The sequence below is a fragment of the Dendrobates tinctorius genome, unplaced genomic scaffold (assembly GCF_039654945.1).
Source record: "Dendrobates tinctorius isolate UK_male_01 unplaced genomic scaffold, ASM3965494v1 ptg000044l, whole genome shotgun sequence".
Taxonomy (NCBI): Eukaryota; Metazoa; Chordata; class Amphibia; order Anura; family Dendrobatidae; genus Dendrobates; species Dendrobates tinctorius.
This window is the reverse complement of record NW_027361712.1, coordinates 14,390,059-14,413,686: the sequence shown is the minus strand read 5'-3', so window position 1 is coordinate 14,413,686 and position 23,628 is coordinate 14,390,059. Positions and strand designations below refer to the sequence as shown.

At 48.8% G+C, this 23,628-nt stretch overlaps 1 protein-coding gene across 2 annotated transcripts in view; it reads left to right on the top strand.

The window, feature by feature from the left end:
- CDC42SE2 (CDC42 small effector 2) overlaps positions 1-23,628 on the top strand; it is a 114,433-nt gene that overhangs the window by 77,327 nt on the left and 13,478 nt on the right. For both annotated transcript variants that reach the window (XM_073575346.1, XM_073575345.1), the window contains exon 3: positions 23,183-23,284. In XM_073575346.1, coding sequence (XP_073431447.1) covers positions 23,183-23,284 — 102 coding nt within the window. The remainder of the gene's footprint in view (positions 1-23,182; positions 23,285-23,628) is intronic.

The following is a 23,628-nucleotide window of genomic DNA, read 5'->3' as shown; positions in this document are numbered from 1 at the left end:
AGGTTTAGTCTCCGAAAGAGAAATTACACCAATAGAATGTATTGGATACGGTAAATCCGTACCATTCAGTGATCACATGCGAATTCACCTACGTTCAATAGACGGCAGCGCCTTGGATGCAGCAAACATGCGCTGCTAGTTCCAGATCGTGTGCACCCGGCCTAAAAGATGTGCCTCTTTTTCCTGCTAATTGTGCTTTTAAAAAAGCATCTTCGTCTAAAATGTGGTTTCTCACTACAGACTTATTTATTTCCAGCAGAAACATGGTTGAAAACATAATCTGGAAAAAGTGCACCATTTTCAGACCGTTAGGCAGTAGTTAAAAGCAGTGTCTGCCCAATAGTGGTCACAGCATAGCCCCATATTTATTCCAGTAGTCACATCAGTACCATCTAACAGGCTGTCTACCCCTGTAGTCACAGCATAGCCCCATATTTATTCCAGTAGTCACAGCAACGCTGTCTCTCCCTGTAGTCACTGCATAGCCCCATATTTATTCCAGTAGTCACAGCAGCACCATCTCTCAGGTTGTATCTCCCTTTAGTCACAGCATAGCCCCATATTTATTCAAGTAGTCACAGCAGCACCATTTCTCAGGCTGTCTCTCCCTGTAATCACTGCATAGCCCCATATTTATTCCAGTAGTCACAGCAGCACCATCTCTCAGGCTGTCTCTCCCTGTAATCACTGCATAGCCCCATATTTATTCCAGCAGTCACAGCAGCACCATCTCTCAGGCTGTCTCTCCCTGTAATCACTGCATAGCCCCATATTTATTCCAGCAGTCACAGCAGCACCATCTCTCAGGTTGTCTCCCTGTAGTCACAGCATAGCCCCATATTTATTCTAGTAGTTATAGCAGCACTTTCTCTCAGGTTGTGTCTCCCTGTAGTCAGGGCTGTGGCGTCGGTAAGCCAAACCTGCGACTCCGACTCCTAAATTTCCCTTACACCGACTCCAACTCCGACTCCCACATATATTGCTTATATTTAAGTGAAAAATTTATTGTAGTACAATGTGAACATCAGACATTTAATTATTTTTATGATACAATAATCAAGATATTTAGACAGAACATAATATATATTTATTAGAATACAACTTTAGAACACAAAAAACTGTAATAAATTGTAAATATGTAACGCACTATGTAATATCGATTACATGTATATTGTATGTGTATGTGTGTGTATGTGTGTATATATATATATATATATATATATATATATATATATATATATATATATATATATATATATTTATATTATAACACTATGACTTATCTCAGCTAAGACTAGGCCTAGATCCTCAGGCTACATTCACACCATGAGCGTAGCCAGGATCAAACCGGGGGGGGGGCAGAACCTCACACTGTTCCGCCGCAGAACCTCATACTGTTCCGCCGCAGAACCTCATACTGCACACCTCAGCTGCTGCAGAACCTCATACTGCACACCCCTACACTTGAAAATAAAGCCTGCACCATAAGAAGATGTGGTGATGAATGCAGTCTATTTATTCCATCTATCAATTGATGTTGATGTGTTACTGAAGACGAGCAATGCCTGTCCTGGGCGTCCTTTTGGGCAGCTATGAGGTGTACCTGACTGGTGCTAAAAAAAAAAGGAGTGTTGGTCTGTGTGCTACCCGGCTTTCATTCTTTTTGGTACAGATAAGATATGGATAGACAGATATGGATAGATAGAGCAGATTTCTAATCTGCTTTTGCTATTGAAAACATTATCTATGAGCTCAAAAACCTTTCAGGTGATGCGGTTTTTTAAAAAGCTGATCTGCTTTTGCAGCTGAAAAACGTATCCTCAAAAAACACAGGAAAAACGCTGTGTGTGAATGTAGCCTTAGATCAGTGACAAATAAAGAGAAAAGTATATGCACATAAATAGGGATCACCACACACTAATATAATCAAGAATCAAATTTTATTATAGTGAACACAACAAGCAAACACACAGACTCACAGACACACATAGACATGTCTTTCTCAAGGTCAGTGTCACACTGACCTTGAGAAAGACATGTCTATGTGTGTCTGTGAGTTCAGACATTTTAATTGTTTTTAAACTAAGTGTTTGTTGTGTTCACTATAATAAAATTTGATTCTTGATTATATTAGTGTGTGGTGATCCCTATTTATGTGCATATACTTTTCTCTTTATTTGTCACTGTGCTAATTTATTTATATGCACTAGGTGATCCCACCAGAGTATATATTGTGGATGGTGCCCGTTTATCCCTTTTAGTCAGATATATGTAGCCTAAGATCAGGAATAGAACAGCCATTTATAGGACATTTCATAACTTTCCCAAATTCCTTTGAAAAAATATTCAGCACATTCTGCATTGAACTACTGTACCCAATTTATTATATATTTTAGGAGTTGGTCCATTTTATACCGACTCCAACTCCACCAAAATGAGCACCGACTCCACGACTCCGACTCCACAGCCCTGCCTGTAGTCAGAGCATAGCCCCATATTTATTCAAGTAGTCACAGCAGCACCATCTCTCAGGCTTTCTCTCCCTGTAGTCACAGCATAGCTCTATATTTATTCCAGTAGTCACAGCAGCACCATCTCTCAGGCTATCTCTCCCTGTAGTCACAGCATAGCTCTATATTTATTCCAGTAGTCACAGCAGCACCATCTCTCAAGCTATCTCTCCCTGTAGTCACAGCATAGCTCTATATTCCAGTAGTCACAGCAGCACCATCTCTCAGGCGGTCTCTCCCTATAGTCACAGCATAGCTCTATATTTATTCTAGTAGTTATAGCAGCACTTTCTCTCAGGCTGTGTCTCCCTGTAGTCACAGCATAACCCCATACTTCTACCAGTAGCCACAGCAGCACCTTCTCTCAGGCTATCTCTCCCTATAGTCACAGCATAGCCCCATACATCTTCCAGTAGTCACAGCAGCACCTTTTCTCAGGCTGCGTCTCCCTGTAGAATACCAAAAGGACAAAAACCCCATAAAATATAGCTTTTATTTATCACATTAAAAAATCCTACACAAAGAACTATACTAAAGCGAGTTGAGCCTGTAAGGGTCATAAATTTTCAAATGTTGGCAACTATAACGTAGATAATTAATAAAGTCATCCAGAAAAAAATCTAAGGGAGACAGAAAGTAAAATCCGTTCCCCTTCCTGACAGCAGAGGTTGGCACCATAGGGAATACTTGTGGCACCACCACTCCACGTACACTGTCCCTACAAAGGACTCCCTCACCAAAGCCAACACCACCACTCAAAGTGCATATACAGTGTCTGAATCTGATAGAGCCACTATAGGCATAAGCATATGTTGTATGGCTGTCTCTCTGTGGGTGCAGACGTTACATAATAATGGGAGAAAATTTGCTCACTACCTAATATGGAGAGACTCAATAGAGCAGAGGCAATGGATATATTCAAGGATATCCAATAGGGATGTTCAATGTAAAAAGCCATAAAAGAGGAAAAACACCTAGCTCTTAAAGGTTAAATGAGAGCTATAATGTGTAGCATGCTCCGCTGCATATAAGGTCCGAAATCAATCATCTGATATACACATATTTATTCCATAATAGGATTGGTAGTAAGAGAAGGTTTTTTAAGCTAAACTAGTGTTGAATAGGCACCCTCTTAGGCCATAACATGTATGAAAGAAAGAAAATAGTGAATAGCAGAATCAGGATCAATTCCCAATACAAACTTCCATAACAGTCAGTAAGTAGGGTAAAACATTGTATGACTTTGCTTATGCATAGTACCCATCCGTATTCAGTGAGTACCCCACCGGGCCATAACAAGTAACAGACAGAGGTAAAATATAAAGAAATAGAATCATTATAGATTCACAGTGCAAGCGTCCATAATAGAGCCAATAGATAAGACAAACCCTACAGTCACTTATCTTAAGCAGAGTACACCACCCTGACGCATTTCCCCCCTTATAGATTAGCCAAGGTGTTCATCAAGGGATTACAAGGTGAAAGGCAGAGCTTGAGGCAAGGCGGCTCCTGCCACGGGGACCGCATATATCACAGTGGAATGCTACGTACTGTACATGTACCACCATGGCTAAGGTCCCCTTTTAAATATTACCGCTGATCCCATGCTGGAAGTGGTCCTGTGGTGATCACATGACATCTGCCCCCAGGTCTGTCCTTAATTACGTCCCCGGATGTAGCCTATATTCAAAGGTGGACCGAAAATGTGCTCCACCAGAACCAATTCCCGGAAATGAGGGGCGGGCATTTTGACCGGCAGAGACCAGTGTTCAGGTAAAGTGAACAGGATGCGCGTCGAGATATGCTCCAGGATCGCGTCACCGGAAGTAGTATGTATACAAAGGAGGAACTCAAGTGCACCCCACTAAACAGGTAGCCTCATACTTATTTAAGTAGTCACAGCAACACTTTCTCTCTGGATGTCTCCCTGTAGTCACAGCATAGCCCCTTACTTTTTTCCAGTAGTCACAGCAGCACTTTCTCTCTTAATGTCTCCCTGTAGTCACAGCATAGCCCCATACTTTTTCCAGTAGTCTCAGCAGCACTGTCTCTCTGGATCTCTCCCTGTAGTCACAGAATAGCCCCATACTTTTTCCCGTAGTCACAGCAGCACTTTCTCTCTGGATCTCTCCCTGTAGTCACAGAATAGCCCCATACTTTTTCCCGTAGTCACAGCAGCACTTTCTCTCTGGATCTCTCTGTGTAGTCACAGGATGGCCCCATACTTTTTCCTGTAGTCACAGCAGCACTTTCTCTCTGGATCTCTCCCTGTAGTCACAGCATAGCCCCATACTTTTTCCCGTAGTCACAGCAGCACTTTCTCTCTGGATCTCTCCCTGTAGTCACAGAATAGCCCCATACTTTTTCCCGTAGTCACAGCAGCACTTTCTCTCTGGATCTCTCCGTGTAGTCACAGCATGGCCCCATACTTTTTCCTGTAGTCACAGCAGCACTTTCTCTCTGGATCTCTCCGTGTAGTCACAGCATAGCCCCATACTTTTTCCAGTAGTCTCAGCAGCACTGTCTCTCTGGATCTCTCCCTGTAGTCACAGAATAGCCCCATACTTTTTCCCGTAGTCACAGCAGCACTTTCTCTCTGGATCTCTCCCTGTAGTCACAGAATAGCCCCATACTTTTTCCCGTAGTCACAGCAGCACTTTCTCTCTGGATCTCTCCGTGTAGTCACAGCATGGCCCCATACTTTTTCCTGTAGTCACAGCAGCACTTTCTCTCTGGATCTCTCCCTGTAGTCACAGCATAGCCCCATACTTTTTCCCGTAGTCACAGCAGCACTTTCTCTCTGGATCTCTCCCTGTAGTCACAGAATAGCCCCATACTTTTTCCCGTAGTCACAGCAGCACTTTCTCTCTGGATCTCTCCGTGTAGTCACAGCATGGCCCCATACTTTTTCCTGTAGTCACAGCAGCACTTTCTCTCTGGATCTCTCCCTGTAGTCACAGAATAGCCCCATACTTTTTCCTGTAGTCACAGCAGCACTTTCTCTCTGGATCTCTCCCTGTAGTCACAGCATAGCCCCATACTTTTTCCAGTAGTCTCAGCAGCACTTTCTCTCTGGATCTCTCCCTGTAGTCACAGCATAGCCCCATACTTTTTCCCGTAGTCACAGCAGCACTTTCTCTCTGGATCTCTCCCTGTAGTCACAGAATAGCCCCATACTTTTTCCCGTAGTCACAGCAGCACTTTCTCTCTGGATCTCTCCGTGTAGTCACAGCATGGCCCCATACTTTTTCCTGTAGTCACAGCAGCACTTTCTCTCTGGATCTCTCCCTGTAGTCACAGAATAGCCCCATACTTTTTCCTGTAGTCACAGCAGCACTTTCTCTCTGGATCTCTCCCTGTAGTCACAGCATAGCCCCATACTTTTTCCAGTAGTCTCAGCAGCACTTTCTCTCGTACAATGAAGCAAATAAATTCAGCTCACCTGGATGAAGCAGCACACGAGAACTCCAGGTGCACTGAAGAAATCCAAGTGAAAGAAGCCAGAAAATCCAGCGCATAAGCTTCAAGGAAATATCTTTATTTGGATAGCGGTGAGTAGAGCAGAAAAAACATCTAGATAGTCGCAGCTATCTGAGAAAAATCATTAAAAGCATCTTCATACGCGTTTCAGCTAACAAGTAGCCTTAGTTATTGAACATCTCAATTTTCAATCACTAAGGCTACTTGTTAGCTGAAACGCCTATGAAGATGTTTTTAATGATTTTTCTCAGATAGCTGCGACTATCTAGATGTTTTTCTGCTCTACTCACCGCTATCCAAATAAAGATATTTCCTTGAAGCTTATGCGCTGGATTTTCTGGCTTCTTTCACGATCTCTCGTAGTTACAATTGTAACCCTCTTTGCTCACTAGCAAGTACATTGCCTCTATAAACTTGACTCCATTCTGCCCTTCAGTAGGCACATTAGCAACCCCCTGTCGCGCAGCAGACACACAAACACACCTGGCCCATCTGGTCCAAGATGCTTGCTGCCTCTGTAGTCTTGTGATGTGTCCTTCGCTAGCAGGAAGCCTTTCTTCGAGAGATCTGTGCCAGAGGAGGCATGGACATCAGGAGGCACCCTGCTTTATTCCCTCTGTGCCCGGCAAGAGATAAATGGCTACCTCTGCTGGAGTCAGTCAGTCCGTAACGGCCCTGCTCCATGTATTCAGGTGCGGTGGAAGGGCCCGGCAGCTATGTAGAGGGCTGGGACACAGTTTTCACCTGCCGTCCACCTGATGGATCCATAATTCTTCTTTTGTAGTGAGTCCCTAATTTCATGTCTGTAGCAGGGAATGTATACGTACCTGCTGGAGATGCCATTGCTTGCTTTGGACCACTTACATGGTCAGCTGTATAGACCAGCACTGTAATGTAAAGGAAGGGGATGTTGTGTTTAGGCGTTGGCTCTGAAATGACAAGTAACAGGAATGGAAAAGCATCAGACTATTCATACAACGGGCTTCTGTCAGTGAGTTTCCTTTAAGTATAGGGCTGTGCAATACTGAACGCCAACAGATCTAGTGAAAGTGCCAAAACCTGTCATTTTATAAAATACCAGGGAGCATTTACAAGTGTGCAGACAGCTTTGTTGCTGGCAGATCTTCAGGCCTCATTCTGCTGTGAACTCGGTTTTTCTCCTTCGTCTCATTGGGGGACACAGAGACTGTGGGGACACAGAGACTGTGGGTGTGTGCTTCTGCCGTCTGGAGGCCGACACTAAGTGTACAAAAAAAGAGTTAGCTCCTCCTCCGCCGCATACACCCTCGCCCCTAGGCCGGGCGTAACTCAGTTTTTGCTTAGTGTCTGATGGAGGCACACGCAGTCTGGAGCTCCAGACTAGATTTTTTTTTTTTTTTTTTTTCCCTTTTTTTCTATGAAGTTAAGACAGGGGCGACGGATCCTATAGAGAGGATCCGATCTCCCCAAATCATCAACGGGCGACCACGTGTGAGTAAACCTCCTCGTGTCCTCTCCCGCACCGAGGGACACATCTGGGACTTTTTGCCAGACAACTATTTTTTAAAAGAGGGGCAACGCGTCCTGATAAGAGGATTCGGTTTCCCCATAACTTCATCAGGCGAGCACGTGTGAGCAGAACCAGGGGTCAGCCTCCACGTTGTTCCTCTCCTACAACAACAATGTATGGAGGCCCCTTCCACCCCTTGGTAGTGAGTCCAGGAGCTGAATTGGAGGCGCAGGTGAGCCGATCTAGTTTGTGGACGTGGCGAGTACAGGGGGAAGAAACCGGTACCAGAAGTCCCCCCCCCCCCCCCCCCTGCCGGGGATGGAGCCCACGGCGGATGGCCCTGCTCACCTTTAATATTTGGGGGATCCGCTCCTGGAGCGCACCGCAAGTTTGCCCCGGTGAGTAACGGTAGCCAGAGTGGCGTTGCACCCGGACGCCGCACACCGCGTGTACCGGAGTGCGGCCGGAAGCCCGCCGGCGGCCGCGGCCCCGCTGCAGGAGGAGGTCCGTGAGTATCGCGCGAGGCCACGCGCCGACTTCCGGTGGTAGCCGGAAGTCCCGCCCACTGACGTCGGGGAGACGCGCTGTATAGGAGCAGGAGGCCTGGAGGTCAAGGGGTGGAAAACGGCGGGCGCACAGGTCCCGGAGAGGAGACTTCCGCCCTACCACCTCGCGTCCACGCATCCGGAGCTTCCCGGGGTACTTCAAACAGGAGTGGGACCCTGCCGGTGGGTGAGTGTAACTCCGTTTGGAGAACCGCACTGGTTGTCAGGGAAGGGGTTACCCTCCTCCTCCTTCTACCCTGCCTTCAGCCTGTGCAAGTATGTCTGCCAAAGGGAAAGCTCACTCTTTCCTTTACGCGGTTTGCGTGTCCTGTGGGGTCAGGCTGCCAAAGGCACAGGCGGGTAAATATTGTGAAGCCTGCGAGTCGGAGCGCGCCCAGGAGCCCCCCACTGTTTCTGAACCCAGGGGTCAGGACCCCCCGGAATGGGCGGTGTCCTTATCGCATTCTATGCTGTCCCTTACAAGGGCAATTGAATCCCTTCAAGGCCCGGGCAGGAACAAGGATGGTGGTCTGCCAGCGGAAGAGAGCTCGTCCTCGTCTCAGGACCCTCCAACCATTAGAGGTCGCTCCAGTACCAGGCAAGCTCATATCAAAAGGGCTCGTTCCCCGTCGGCCGGGCCCTCCGGGGCTTCGGCGGCGGGTATTAGGGCATCCCGTTCCCCGTCGCTGAGCTCAGGGAGCGATCAGGATGAAGGAGAGGAGGAGGAGGCCTGGAATCTAGAAAGCCTGGGGTTCCAGGACTCGGTGGACAGTCTCATTGAGGCAGTCAACCAGACATTAGAGATCGAGGACGATGTGCCCACAGCCTCAGGTCACAAGGTCTCTTTCAAGAAATCCAGGCGACCACATAGAAGGTTTGCCACGCATCCGGAGTTTGAGGAGCTAGTCCAGAAACATAGAGAACACCCGGATAAGCGTTTTGCAATGCAAAAAGCGCTGCAAGCAAAGTATCCGTTTCCTCCTGAGCTCCATAAGGGTTGGGTAGAGTCGCCAGTAGTGGACCCACCGGTATCACGTTTAGCATCAAGATCGCTTTTGTCGATACCCAGTGTTTCTTCTATAAAGGACCCAACTGATCGCCTCATGGACGGGCTTGCCCGCTCGGTATATGAGGCAGCAGGGTCGGCTCTGGCCCCCTCCTTTGCGGCAACTTGGGTGGCTAAAGCCATGGTTTCGTGGGGGGACGCTCTGTATAAGGCCCTCCAAGACAAGGATCTGCCCGCGGAGGTCTTGGAGGTGGCAAATCAGATATCAGGAGCGAGTGATTATCTTGTCAGCGCCTCACTGGACGCGGCCGAGTGTTCGGCTGTGGCGGCAGCGAATGCGATCGCCATTAGGCGTGCATTATGGCTGAGGCTGTGGAAAGCGGATTCTATCTCTAAAAAATCCTTAACCTCATTGCCTTTTCAGGGCAATCGGCTGTTCGGTGAGAAGCTGGATAGGCTTATCTCAGAAGCCACAGGGGGGAGAAGTAGTTTCCTCCCGCAGCAGAGAAGTTGCCCGGCATTCAGGCAAACGCAGAGGCGTTTTCGACCCTTTCGTAGCCCCTGGGGGGGGACTTCGGCCAGGGCATACTCCTCCGCAAACGATGGCCAGAGTAGGGAAAAGCAAGCCTCTTACAGGGCCAATCCGCTGGGTAGAGGCCGAGGCCGTTTGCCCAGAGCGAGGGGGGCCAGGTCCCAAAAACCTCCAGCTAAATGACTGGAGGCGCTCCGTACCTACGGACGACAGAGTGGGCGGACGCCTACTAGGGTTCAGCCACGTTTGGGTCGCAGTGACACGCGACACTTGGGTGGCAGAACTAATATCGTCCGGGTACAAGATAGAGTTTGTCGGACGGCCACCACAGCGATTCTTCCGTTCCCGACTTTCCAAGACAGATTCGCAGGCGGAAAGTTTGTTACAGGCTATAATGACGCTACAGCGCAAAGGGGTCATCGCCCCAGTGCCGCAGGGCGAAGAGTCGCAGGGGTTTTACTCCAATCTGTTTTCGGTCCCCAAAAAAGACGGGACTGTGAGGCCAGTACTGGATCTAAAGATCCTGAACAGATTCATCAGGGTCAGGCGATTCCGGATGGAGTCCCTCCGCTCGGTCATTGCAGCCATGGATCCAGGGGAATTCCTGGCCTCGATCGATGTGCAGGATGCATATCTGCATATTCCGATATTTCCCCCACACCAGAGGTTCCTGCGATTTGCGATCGGAGGACGTCATTTCCAATTTGTGGCTCTGCCCTTCGGCTTAGCCACTGCCCCTAGAGTCTTTACAAAGATAATGGCGGTGGTTATGGCCATCCTGCATGCACGGGGCATAACGGTGTTACCTTACCTGGACGACCTTTTGGTAAAGGGGCCGTCGTTTCAGGAGTGCCAGGACAATGTCAGTATCACTCTGGATACCCTGGCCCGTCTGGGCTGGTTGATCAATCGGAGCAAGTCGTCCTTGGTTCCAGCCCAAAGAATCGTGTTCCTAGGCATGATTTTCGACACCTCCCGGGGGCTGGTGATCCTCCCTCAGGACAAGGCGCAAAAAATCAAGCAAGGGGTACGGAACCTTCTACAGCCGGGCACCAGATCCATCCGGTACGGCATGAGTGTGTTGGGCAGAATGGTGGCGGCGATGGAAGCAATCCCGTTTGCCCAGTTCCATCTCCGTCCGCTTCAGCATGCGCTCTTGACAGCATGGGACCGGAGGCTGCTGTCTCTCAGTCATCGGTGCAAGTTGTCTCCGCTGGTACGAGGTTCACTCCGGTGGTGGACTCGCGACTCGTCTCTGGTCCAGGGGAAACCCTTTCCCCCGGAACAATGGTTGGTGGTGACGACCGATGCAAGCCTGCAAGGTTGGGGAGCAGTTTTCCAGAGTCACATAGCCCAGGGGCGGTGGTCCGTTCAGGAGATAGTTCTCCCGATCAACATTCTGGAGATACGGGCAATACGATTGGCCCTGCAACATTTCCAGTGTTTCCTGAGACACCGGCCGGTGCGCATCCAGTCGGACAATGCTACAGCAGTAGCATATGTCAACCATCAAGGGGGCATGCGCAGCCAGGCAGCCATGCGCGAGGTCGGACTGGTACTGCGTTGGGCAGAGAAGAACCGCGTGGTAATTTCAGCGGTGCACATTCCAGGAGTCGAAAACTGGGCGGCAGATTTTCTCAGCCGACAGGGGGTCGCGGCAGGGGAATGGTCCCTGCACCCCGAGATCTTTCAGCAGATCTGCCAACGGTGGGGGACACCAGACGTGGACCTTATGGCATCCAGAGAGAATGCCAAAGTACAAAGGTTTGTCGCTCGATCCCTCGATCCGCAGGCAATCGCAGCAGACGCTCTGGTGCTCCCGTGGAGCCAGTTTCGTCTCCCGTACTTGTTCCCCCCGCTGCCGCTGCTTCCAAGAGTTATCAGGAAAATAAGGAGAGAGAAGGTTCCAGCAATTCTGCTGGCCCCAGACTGGCCCCGGCGGGCCTGGTATGCAGATCTGGTCCAACTAGTGGTGGACGTACCCTGGCGTCTTCCAGATCGGCCGGACTTACTGTCCCAGGGGCCGATCTGCCATCCGAACTTAGGGGCCCTGTGTTTGACGGCGTGGCCATTGAATCTTGGCTGTTAACACAGGCAGGATTCAGGCGCGATGTGGCGGCCACGATGGTGAGTGCCCGAAAGCCTTCCTCGGCGAGAGTATATCATCGAACTTGGGAAGTTTTTTTCCGTTGGTGTAGGGATCGTGAAGTGGCTCCTCTGGTTTTTTCGATCCCCAACGTACTGGCTTTTCTACAGGCAGGGCTGGACGCAGGGTTGGCTCCGAGTTCGCTCAGAACGCAAATCTCGGCCCTGTCGGTGCTTTTCCAACGAAAAGTCGCTTCCGTCTGGCAGGTTAGGACGTTTATGCAAGGGGTCGCACAATTAGTACCCCCCTATAAGGCGCCGACGGAATCATGGGACCTGAACTTGGTGCTCAGGGCCCTTCAGGAGGCTCCTTTCGAACCATTGCAAGAGGTCTCCTTGCCTTACCTGTCCAGAAAGGTCGTTTTTCTAGTAGCTATAACGTCTATTAGGCGGGTTTCGGAATTGGCGGCCTTATCTTGTAAACCGCCGTTCCTGACCTTTTATAAAGATAAGGTAGTTTTAAGGCCAGCTCCTCCCTTCTTGCCGAAGGTTGTGTCTGCATTTCATATCAACGAAGACATTGTCTTACCCTCATTTTGCCCGGCACCGGTGCACAGGGTAGAGAAGGCTTTGCACACCCTGGATCTGGTAAGAGCTCTTAGAAGGTATGTGACAAGGACAGCGCCATTCCGCCAGACAGACTCTCTATTCGTGGTTCCAGAGGGGCGGCGGAAGGGGCTCGCTGCGTCCAGAGCGACTTTGGCCAGATGGGTTCGCCTGACGGTCCAAGAAGCTTATCAAATCAGTGGCACGCCGGTTCCGGCAGGGATCAAGGCTCACTCGGCACGGGCAGTGGGTGCCTCATGGGCACTGCGACACCAGGCTTCAGCGGAGCAGGTATGCAAAGCAGCTACCTGGTCCAGTTTGCATACGTTTGTCAAACATTATAACGTACATACCCAGGCATCCTCGGATGCAAGCCTGGGAAGAAAGATTCTCCAGGCAGCAGTTGCGCACCTCTAATCAGGGGCACAAATTAGCATGGATTGGGTGAGCTAAGATCCCGCCCAGAGGACTGCTTTAGAACGTCCCACAGTCTCTGTGTCCCCCAATGAGACGAAGGAGAAACATGGATTTTTGTGAGTACTCACCGTAAAATCCTTTTCTCCGAGACGCTCATTGGGGGACACAGCACCCACCCTATCAGCCAGTTGGCATTTACTTATTTTGAGTTATACAAATCCTTGTACAAGGTTTAGGGTGGCCCCCTTTTTCAGACATATAGTTTCTTGCCTGAGTTTAAGGCGCGTTCTCCTACTGCTTATGCACTAAACTGAGTTACGCCCGGCCTAGGGGCGAGGGTGTATGCGGCGGAGGAGGAGCTAACTCTTTTTTTGTACACTTAGTGTCGGCCTCCAGACGGCAGAAGCACACACCCACAGTCTCTGTGTCCCCACAGTCTCTGTGTCCCCCAATGAGCGTCTCGGAGAAAAGGATTTTACGGTGAGTACTCACAAAAATCCATGTTTCCGGTATATAACCAGCATATGTTAAAGTGTAGATCCAATTTTTGTAGAACTTTTTATATATAGTAAAGGGAATCTGTCAGCAGGTCTTTGCTCTGTAATCTGACAGCACCATGGCGTAGGGACAGATGTATCACGGTAGTTTACTGTGTGCAGCAGTTGTGATAGAATCACAGTTTTTTCTGCTGCAAAGCTCAGAATGCTGATCCCTGTATAACCCCGCCCACACCACTGATTTACAGCTTTCTGTGTACACTTTTTATTGAGAGAAAGCTGCTGATCAGTGAGGGGAGGCATGGTTGGGCTAACAGGACCAAGGACAGCTTGTCTTCTAGTGATAATCTCCTGCTGATAAAACACTGATTTTGAAACAGCAAAACACAGCCTGAGAAGTGACACATCACTGGAATCAGGGTCTGAGGCCCTACAGTATGCTGATCTCGGATCATGTAGCAAATCTGCTGACAGATTCCCTTTAAGTTGCTGTCAATGGCTCCTCCACACTTCAGAATTAAGCTTTATTAGTAATGTACATAGGGATAGCCGCGGTCTCGTGTATAACCAGTGTGGTTGAGACCGCAGGGCGACTCACAGCTCCCACGTATCTGAATAATATACTGTAGGATGCAAAAGTTTTAGGCAGGTGTGAAAAAACTCTGAAAAGTAAGGATGCTTTCAAAATTGTTCCGTTTTTTTTATTTTTATGAATGAACAAAATACAAAGTGAATAATCAAAAGAGAAATCTAAATCCTATCAGTATTTGGTGTGACCACACTTTTCCTTCAAATCCGCATCAAAGCATCAATTCTTCTAGTAGCATGTGCACACAGTTTCTGAAGGAGCTCAGCAGGGAGTTTGTTTCAAACATCTTGGAGAACTGACCACAGATCTCCTGTGGATGTAGCTTGTGCAAATCCTTAGTCTCTTCATGTAATCCCAGACAGACTGGGTGATGTTGAGAAGAGGATGCTGTAGGGACCATATAGTCAATTCCTGGACTCCTTGTTCTTTTTAACTCAAAAAGTTAGTTCTTGTGACTTTGGCTGTATGTTTGGGGTCGTTCTTCAACTTCTGCTGCAGAATAAATTTGGTAAGCTATAGCATTTTGCCACAACTAGGGGGCATTGAAGTCCCTGTGTTATTGTTGGCTTCAGAGTATTCCTGTATGCAACATTCCCTCCTTGGTTGTAGCCAAATTTTACACTGATGCCTATTTATGGGACTTGGAGCTCTGTAACAGAAAAGTACTGCTCTGACCGCTATAAAAATACATTACAGATAGTATATATTTCTTTCTATAGACTACCTTATGCCTTCTGCCTGGATTTCAACATCCAATAGCTATTGATTCAGAGTTACCCAGAGGCTGGTATCATCTGATGTGACCTTATGTAATCTGTACTCAAAATATAAAATTGTAGTAGCCTTTGAGAATGGTGTGAAAACGGTTAGGTGAACTTAGAGATTTTCCACTACTAATTTAACCCTCTTTTATTTGTCTTAACTTTTCCTAAGGCTGGGGTCACACTGTGTTAATGCAGTCCATTAGACGGACTGTGTTACACCACGGCATAACGCGATGTATCGCAAGCCCATAACACTGCCATTCACTCCCATTAGGAGCGCATCGCTAGCGCATGCCATAAATCAACATGCGCTAGTGATGTGCCGTCATTCTGTGATGGACCCTCGCACGTGGGCTGCAGAGACCGGGGGTTCGTCACTGCTAGCGCAGATGAAGCACCTGCGCTAGCGGGCTCACATAACGCGATCGCGTTATGTGAATAGCTTTCATTCCATCAACGATATGCGTTAAACTCTCTGTGGGTCCTATAGCCTTCTGTTTTGATTCTGCCTCTGCTATTTTCATTTGGGGACCGGAATCAGACTAACGGAGCAGATCTCTTCACTGGTAGGGGCAGGGTTACGACTCGGTGAGTGACAGCAGCCGGCACACATGTTCAGATCAGACTTCACTCTCTGCTTAATCCTTAGAAGTGCTGTCCTTTCAACTGACAACCCCTGCGATGTGCTGTATGTTATTAGACAGTATATCACAGGGCTTGTCAGCTGAATCAGGCAGAGGAGAGTGAAGCTTGATGTGAGCTCGGTCATGTGTGCTGGCGAGTGACTCTGCCGATGTTTGTGGGTTTCTGGGTGCACGCATAAAAATCATGGTTATCGGCAGCACATTGCCCCATGTAAATAGGTGATGTGCTGCCGATCATTCTATGCTTGTTGAATGTTCGTCAGCTGGTCTAAACAGGCTAATAAATCAAACGACCGCTGAACGACGCGATATAGCTGATTAATTGCAGATTACTGTCCTGGAATGGATCATGTGAAAGTGCCATTACTTTTGTATAACCCAGTGGTAAATTCTGTACAAGTACTTTGATGCACGAGCCATCATGACATCGTTACTTTTCCATGTCTCCATACCTTACTCAGTAATGCTGTTTTTACTTATTCCCATGTTGTCACCCTGTAGGACTTTGTATATTGGACAGTGGTCTCCCGATGGGAAGCTTAAAACAGAATGCCCTAATAAAAGCCATTAAGTGCAACCCATGGTTAAGATATGGTGGAGGGTAGCAGCAGAACGCACCCTATATTTTCATGACTTCTTTATTGGACGTCCTATTCTTGATGACTTATTCTGGAGTGATGTTGAGCTTCGGTATGAAGTGCTGCTATGACCTAAGCACATTAGTATGGATGTCTCCAGTCCTGGGGGGCTTGTCATATTGTATTTCTGGTGCAGCATTTTATTTCCATATGTTTATTATTGGTCATACTTGAAAGCTATGGATTTCTTCTTCTGGAAATATAAGTCTTACTAAGATGTTCTTATTGTTTTTATAACGTAATTACAAAAACATGGAAGACCATGGTTAGTTTATAGAAGGGAGAAGCTGCGGCCCCTCATTTCTCTCCATTGCCTCATTTTATGTAAAATCTGAATAAAAAAAAACCACTGCCCTCCTTTATATGAACTCCCCAACAATGAAATTTCAACGTCAAGGAAAAATTGTGGAATTCTAGAAATCCTAGAAATCAATAGACCTGTTAGCGCAAGTGTGAAAGTAGCCTATGAGGTGCAGTGCTAGTGTAGGGAAGGTGATCTGACGGACGGACGGACCTGTCAGTATAGAGAAGGAAAGGTTTGCACAGTTTAGATAGTTGTCAGTTACTACAGTGGGGACACAGCTAGAAAAGTGTAGTGGACGTGCAGTACCTGGGTTGACCATTAGAGGGCAGGGAGGAGGGGGAGCAAAGGACTTGACATCAGCTTAGGGCTAAGGCCTGTTTCACACTTCAGTTTTTTTGTGTCAGTTAAAATCCGCCAAAATGGCGGTAAGCGGATCCGTTGCTAACTGATGTGAACGGATGCCACCGGACCGTTTTTTTGACGAGAGAGAGAATTTTTTCTGTCCGCCAGAAATGATTTCAGGGTTAAATTTCCGGCTGACTTCATTCCTTCGAGCATGCGCACTATAAAATGCGGATCCTGCAGCAAAAAAAACGTTGCATGGTCCGTCCAGGCATGTCGGCGGACGCAAAAAAATTGACGGATCCGCAAAAAAACGGATCCAACGGATGGCCATCCGTCAAGATCCGCCGGTAATGCAAATCAATGGGGAAAAAAACAGATCCGCCAAAAAAATGGCGGATCCGTTTTTTTTTGTAAAACGGCAGATTTTGACTGATGGTCAAAAACGGAAGTGTGAAACAGGCCTTAGGAAACCGTTGGTCATGGGGGGCGGAGTTACAGGGAACCAGGAAAGGTATAAATACTGAGGGAGGGTTCCAGAAAGTTCCAGTCCCCAGGGGGAGCACAGGTGACAGGAGGACTACGACAGATTGTGCACTCTGAGGAGAACCGAACCAGGGGGACTGAGGAGAGAGAACGTCAGGGGGGTGGTCCTGACAAGAAGAACCGCAGAAGAGACGAGACACCGGGTGTGGGACACCGTATTTGACATGACGCCTGACCAGTAAAATTGCTGTTGGTTTACGGGCCTAAGGCGGCCACAGTGACGGACCTATCAGGAGCGTCAAACAAGTGAAGAGGGGGACGGTACATGCATGTGCGTCCCTAGTGTGAAAAGTACGGTGTGTATAACGGGCCCTAGAAACGGAGGGCCGTGAGGTGAAGAGAAGTGCCGTGTACTGCAGAGGCCGTCAGGCGGACGGCGAGTGGAATAAACTTGGACCTGTTGCACCCAGAACCTGCCTCCATCTTGTCTCTGCGCGGTATATGGAGGGACCACACCCCAGCTCGGCCCACCGACCCTACACTTGGCGTAGTCGGCAGGATAAACGCCGCTAATACGTCATCTTCTGCGGCAGACCTGCCTCAAAGAATGGAAAAATACTTGGACTACTCCGCTTGGATTACAATCACCTGTGGATTACAAATTACCTACCTGTGGAATACAAATGGGGAGCGCTGTGGCGGATCTGTGTGGCCAGCAGAGGATCCGGGGCAGCACCAGGTACTGTGCAGTATGGCGGTATTGCTTCAGCGTAGAGGAGAGGTCCGGGTGTTCGCAGTTGTTCAGAATGGACTGGGACCCCCTCCAACGTACCCCAAAGGGAAGCGGTATGTGCCCGGAGACTGACGCTTCCATATATTGGACCCTGACAGGTGGGTGGAGAGGCCTGCCGATGCCCCACCCCACAGAGGGAGTGACACCGAAGAAAAGCTTGGGTGCGGCTGCTTGGCGCCAATTGATTGCTGCCCACCGGACGGTATGAGACGCTGCGGGTGTCGGGGCATCGGCCGCCTGGAGTGGCAATGGCGGCGGGAGACTGAGCTGCGCCAGAAGACGTCATCTTCAGATCCACGGGCAGGAAGCGGAGCCGGTGCGGAGCCAGAAGGAGCGGCCGCCATTGATACTGGCGGAGAACTTCCCCGCGGAGTCCCTGAGCCTGGAGGCTAGGCCCGCGGGACAACGGGTTGAGGAGCGGAGACTGCTTAAAGAGCCGTGTGGTGACGTGACGGAGGCCGCGGCGCCGGGGAAGGTGAGAGTTCCCCCAGCCCTGCCGGCAGCTTCACAGGTGGCCCCCACCATTCTGCCGCGGCACACAGCCTCCAGCGTATTGGAAGGTCTAGCTGCTGAGGGCCCTATGGTGTACTCAGAGCTGAGCGAGGCCCCTGTCCCCCGTCCCTGAGTCATCCCGCCCGGAGTCATCAGCGCGGAGCTCGGTTACAGAAGACATGGCTGTGGTCCCCCGACCGGTAACAGCTTCGTTACCAGAACCGGCCACCACCCCGGCTGTGCTGGAGGTTTTGGATGCGGCCTACCCGACGGCTGCGGCTATGCCGGCGCTAGAACCGGCTGCGGCCTGCTTGACAGGCCCTGTGACTGTCCTCCGGAAACACGGCTGCTCCCGTCCGCCACCCGGCCCCAGCGGCTGCTAGGCCGCAGATATCATCGGCCGCCTCTGCCCCACGCGCTTTTTCGGTAAAGTCCCGCCCACCGGACTCTGGGACTGGCGGCTGTGGGGCCCCTCGCTGCCTGCCGCCTGGGAGTGGTTTGAACTCTCGAAATTTCGTTGCACCGTTGTGCCAAAGCATAAAGACAGTTGATGTATATGTTAGTGAAAAGTTTGATATAAGAAGTTAAAGTTGTTGGTTATATTAAGCCTGGCAAATCGGGGGTGTCAAGAAGCGAGGGAGTGCATATGTCCAAGGAAGGGGGGAGAAGGAAAAAGCATGTGATGTTTATTTGTTAAATGCTGGTTTAAAGAAAATGAGCAAAAGAAAATGAAAAAATATATATAAAAATGGGTACTTGTGCTATTATAAAGTTGTTTAATGTATAATATGCAAAAGTAAAATGCAACAGGTTCGGGTAAGGGAAGGTCTGAGGTACCAACAGGAAGTGTGAGATCCGAAGAGGGGTCTATGTGTGAAGAGGGTCTGGGAGACCGAGACGCCGACCATGACATGTAATTGAAAGAAAGGTACAAGAGGTGAAAGATGTGAAAAGACAGCCGTCCTAGGTCAGGTCCCCAACACCACGGACACCCCTGAAGGAGAGAGATGGACGCCGGCAATGATCTGGTAGGTGTGAGACCTCGATCATGGCGTACCAGACTGGGGAAGGTAACAGAAGGGTAGAGTAGGGGAAGGTACACGCCATAGAGAGAATATGGGTGTACCTAGCCCAGTTTGAAAGACGTTGTCATGTGGCGTGCGCGCTGGTGAGTAGCAGTAGGCTACTCAAAGCATGGTGCTCCCAGTATGGTTCGGCCCCCGCAGGTAGTGGGTTTGGCCCAACAGCTGGTCTGACAACAGAGTGTAGGTGAAGCTTCAGAACGACGAAGGCAGGGATGATGATTGTCGAGGACGACAATGGAAAAAGGAAGGGGGAGTGTAGGGAAGGTGACCGGACGGACGGACCTGTCAGTATAGAGAAGGAAAGGTTTGCAGTTTAGATAGTTGTCAGTTACTACAGTGGGGAAACAGCTAGGAAAGTGTAGTGGACGTGCAGTACCTGGGTTGACCATTAGAGGGCAGGGAGGAGTGTCAGCAAAGGACTTGACATCAGCTTAGGGCTTAGGAAACCGTTTGTCATGGGGGCGGAGTTACAGGGAACCAGGAAAGGTATAAATACTGAGGGAGGGTTCCAGAAAGTTCCAGTCCCCAGGGGGAGCTCAGGTGACAGGAGGACTACGACAGTTTGTGCACTCTGAGGAGAACCGAACTGAACAAGGGGGACTGAGAAGTGAGATCGTCAGCGGGGTGGTCCTGACAGGAAGAACCGCAGAAGAGACGAGACACCGGGTGCGGGACACCGTATTTGACACGACGCCTGACCAGTAAAATTGCTGTTGGTTTACGGGCCTAAGGCGGCCACAGTGACGGACCTGTCAGGAGCGTCAAGCAAGTGAAGAGGGGGACGGTACGTGCATGTACGTCCCTAGTGTGAAAAGTAACGGGCCCTAGAAACGGAGGGCCGTGAGGTGAAGAGAAGTGCGGTGTACTGCAGAGACCGTCAGGCGGACGGCAAGTGGAATAAACTAGGACCTGTTGCACCCAGAACCTGCCTCCATTTGTCTCTGTTTTGTCTCTGCGCGGTATATCCAGGGTCCACCCCCCAGCTCGGCCCACCGACCCTACACTCGGCCGCCGGTAAGCTCCGTCCCCTGCCGCGCCCCCTCCGGTCAGCTCCTCCTATGGGCGCATGACGCTGCATGCAACCTGCGTCCCCTATATTTAGCGTTAGGTATGCAGGCCATGCGCTGGTATGCTTTTGCCGGCGCTTGCGCCCTTTTGGCGCTGCACAGAGTGCACCAAACTGCAACACCGTGCGTTTGGCGCACGTCGGCGCAGCGCCAAAAGGGCGCATGCGCCGGCAAAAGCATATCAGCACATGGCCTGCGTACCCAACGTTAAATATAGCGGACGTAGGTCGCATGCAGCGTCATGCGCCCATAGGAGGAGCTCACTGGAGGGGGCGCGGCAGGGGGCAGAGCTGCACGGCAGCCGTGCGCGGCGCCTCCTAACGCTAGTGTGAAACTAGCCTAACGGACATGCAGTTGATGGAGGAATGGAACCAATTTTGCATACATTTGAATTTGCTCAGTAGCAGAAATCCCCACAACTTCCACATCTTAAGAAGCTGCTTCCAATGAGGCTATTAATGGTTTCTGAGGAATGTCCCGCTAAACTGAATGCTGCATATTATGCAACCCCAAACCATAACTCAGGAGTAGGATCGCTGTGACGTTCCCTTGTGAAGGCCTCATCATGGGGTTGTCAGAGGGGTTCCCAGATGGAGGCCGGAAGCTAGAATGTAGTAATGGAGGTCTGTCCTCTTCAGAGACGAGTGACGCTTTTGTCTTAATGATAGCTGGAGATCAGTCTGAAGATTAAGTGGTCAACGCCATGAAGAGGCCTTCACAACGGATTGGCTAACCAGGATCATGGTTTGGGGTGACGTATTGCACTGTAGCCGGTCATTTTTAGACTTCATTCCAGATACACTACCAGCTCGGTGTTGTATTTATTAGCCATGTGTATTTCTATGTGTGGTGCTCATTGATTATATAAAGTTGTTTTGAAAATGTGTCCATTTTTTCATAATTTGCGAATCATTAACATGTCTATCGGTCCTGTGATTTCCATAATAACATGACTATTCCTTCTTGGTGTTACGATTTCAATGTTGCATATCCTAGTGGTATAGCGCAACAAAAACACGTTTCCATTTATTGAAGAAACCACGACACAATGCAACTTTTCTCATATCGACACCACCTATACCCTACAGACCACACTGAGTTATAATGGGGTCTTTCATATATCATTGTGATATTATATTGATGTGAAAAATAGCGCAGCTTGCATCAGACAAGATCCGCAATGTAGCCTCTATAGCAGGTGTGATCCGAGCCCGATTACTGTGATCATTGCAGGGTGGCTTTTTTTTCATCCCTATTCCACATGCATTTCTGTGTAAAGTGTATATCCTATATGTCTGCTTTGCACCATGGTTGTTATCTTGCACTATGCAGGAGTCTGCAACTTTCCATGACCTCGGCTAGTTTGTTTAATCTTATGTAACAGGACATCCTTATTCTCTTTTTGTTTCCTTAATCACATGATTCCCTCCTATCTAGTGTGTACACATTGCCAGTCATGTATGAAAGTGTCCATGAAACAGAAAAGAGCAATGGTACTGTATGTAGCCATCTGCAATTATCAGAGCCTTACTCTTTAAAGGGAACCTCAGCAGGATTGTGCTGAGTAACCTACAGTGTCATGTGGGCACCATTATACTGATTAAAATGATACCATGGTTGATGAAATCCATCTTGTGGTTGGTTATGCTGCCCTTAAAGAGGTTGCCCTGGACTTCATATTGATTCTTAGGCTAGGTTTCCAGTGGCCGTAGATTCCCTCAACTGAGAGAATTGGGTCGATTGTGCAAATTATACTCTAATCAAACTCTGATCAGAGTGTCAGCATAGCCTGATCCAATTCACCCGGCTGAGAGAATGGGAGCACACTGAGGAGAAGATGGAGAGCAAAATTTTTCCTTCTAGCTTGTCCGTGCACAGAAAGCTGACTGCACTCAGATGTTGTTTGAGTGCAGTCTGATGATTCCCACAAAGTCATTGACTTTCATAGCCAAGTGCAATCTGATAATCTGATCAAACTTGGAGATGCTGTGATTTATGGTATTCTTTTGTTCCTCGGACTGAGATTCTGATGAAAAAAAATTGTGCTTGCCGCGGCTCCGTAGAATGACATTGGTTCGCACTGAGACCAATCACATTGCACTTGGATGAAAACTACGGTGGTGTGAACAAGCCCTAAGGATAAGTCTGACACCTGTTACCCCGATTATTCAGCTGTTTGCAGCTCCTGTAATGGATGAATGTGCGCCGTCGGAACAGCACAACCCCATGCACTGTGTAGTGGCCTTTCTCAGTTACTGCTGCTTTTCTCGTCGCAGCTGCGAGTTTGAAACCACCCCAAATGGGTAAACCATCTATATCAACGTACTGGAAAAGCTCTTTAGGCTAATGCTACTTGGCGACTTTGGTCGCGACACAGGTTGCATGGCCAAAAATCCCTGTATGCCGCTCCTCCATCATAGCAGGCACATTGTTTCCGGATCCCATCTGCACTTTGCAGGGCACGATCATTACAAACTTGCTCTTTTAAGGTAATGCTTCTTCTTACAAAGATCCCACTGGTGTTGAGTCTTGGGGACGGAATAAGAGAAAATTTACCGTCCGGTTTTGTGGATGGACAATTTGCAAAAGAAAAAAACAATCTAAACACAACCACTTTCTGGCATCCATAAACCTGGTTATTAGATCGGACATAATCGGTAATGAGCACAGCTGTCACAGTAAACTGTTGTGCTGCCTACCATGCGTGCACCTATAAGCAACGTTTATATGATGCCATTTCTTTTCATAGGCGAGGGGCGGCATGTGACTGGGCCAGAACGTATCATTGCATTTTTCTTTCTTTCTTTACAGAAAAGGAGGCGGCGTATCGACAGAAGTATGATAGGAGAACCCACAAACTTTGTTCATACTGCACATGTAGGATCAGGGGATGTATTTAGCGGAATGAATTCTGTAAGTATAAAACGTTAACAAAAACGGGATGTGGGCTGAGCTTTGTAGACAGTGGTATCTTTCCGAGCTGGAGTATGGGTCTAGGCTTTACATTTGTATATTCTAACCCATTCCACTCCTTGTGTGTTTTCTGTACCGGATGTCGTCCATCAGTAATTGGTATGAAGCGCTCTCTACAGTTACATGTCAGATTGGAAATACAGTAGGTTTATCCTCTTAGAACTTTATAGTGGGGTTCTCACATCTGGGACCACCAACATTAGTAGAGATGAATGACAACCCCATTCCATAGGTCATATGTATGGATATCTTACAGGGGGAAATCCTTCTGCTTAAGACCACCT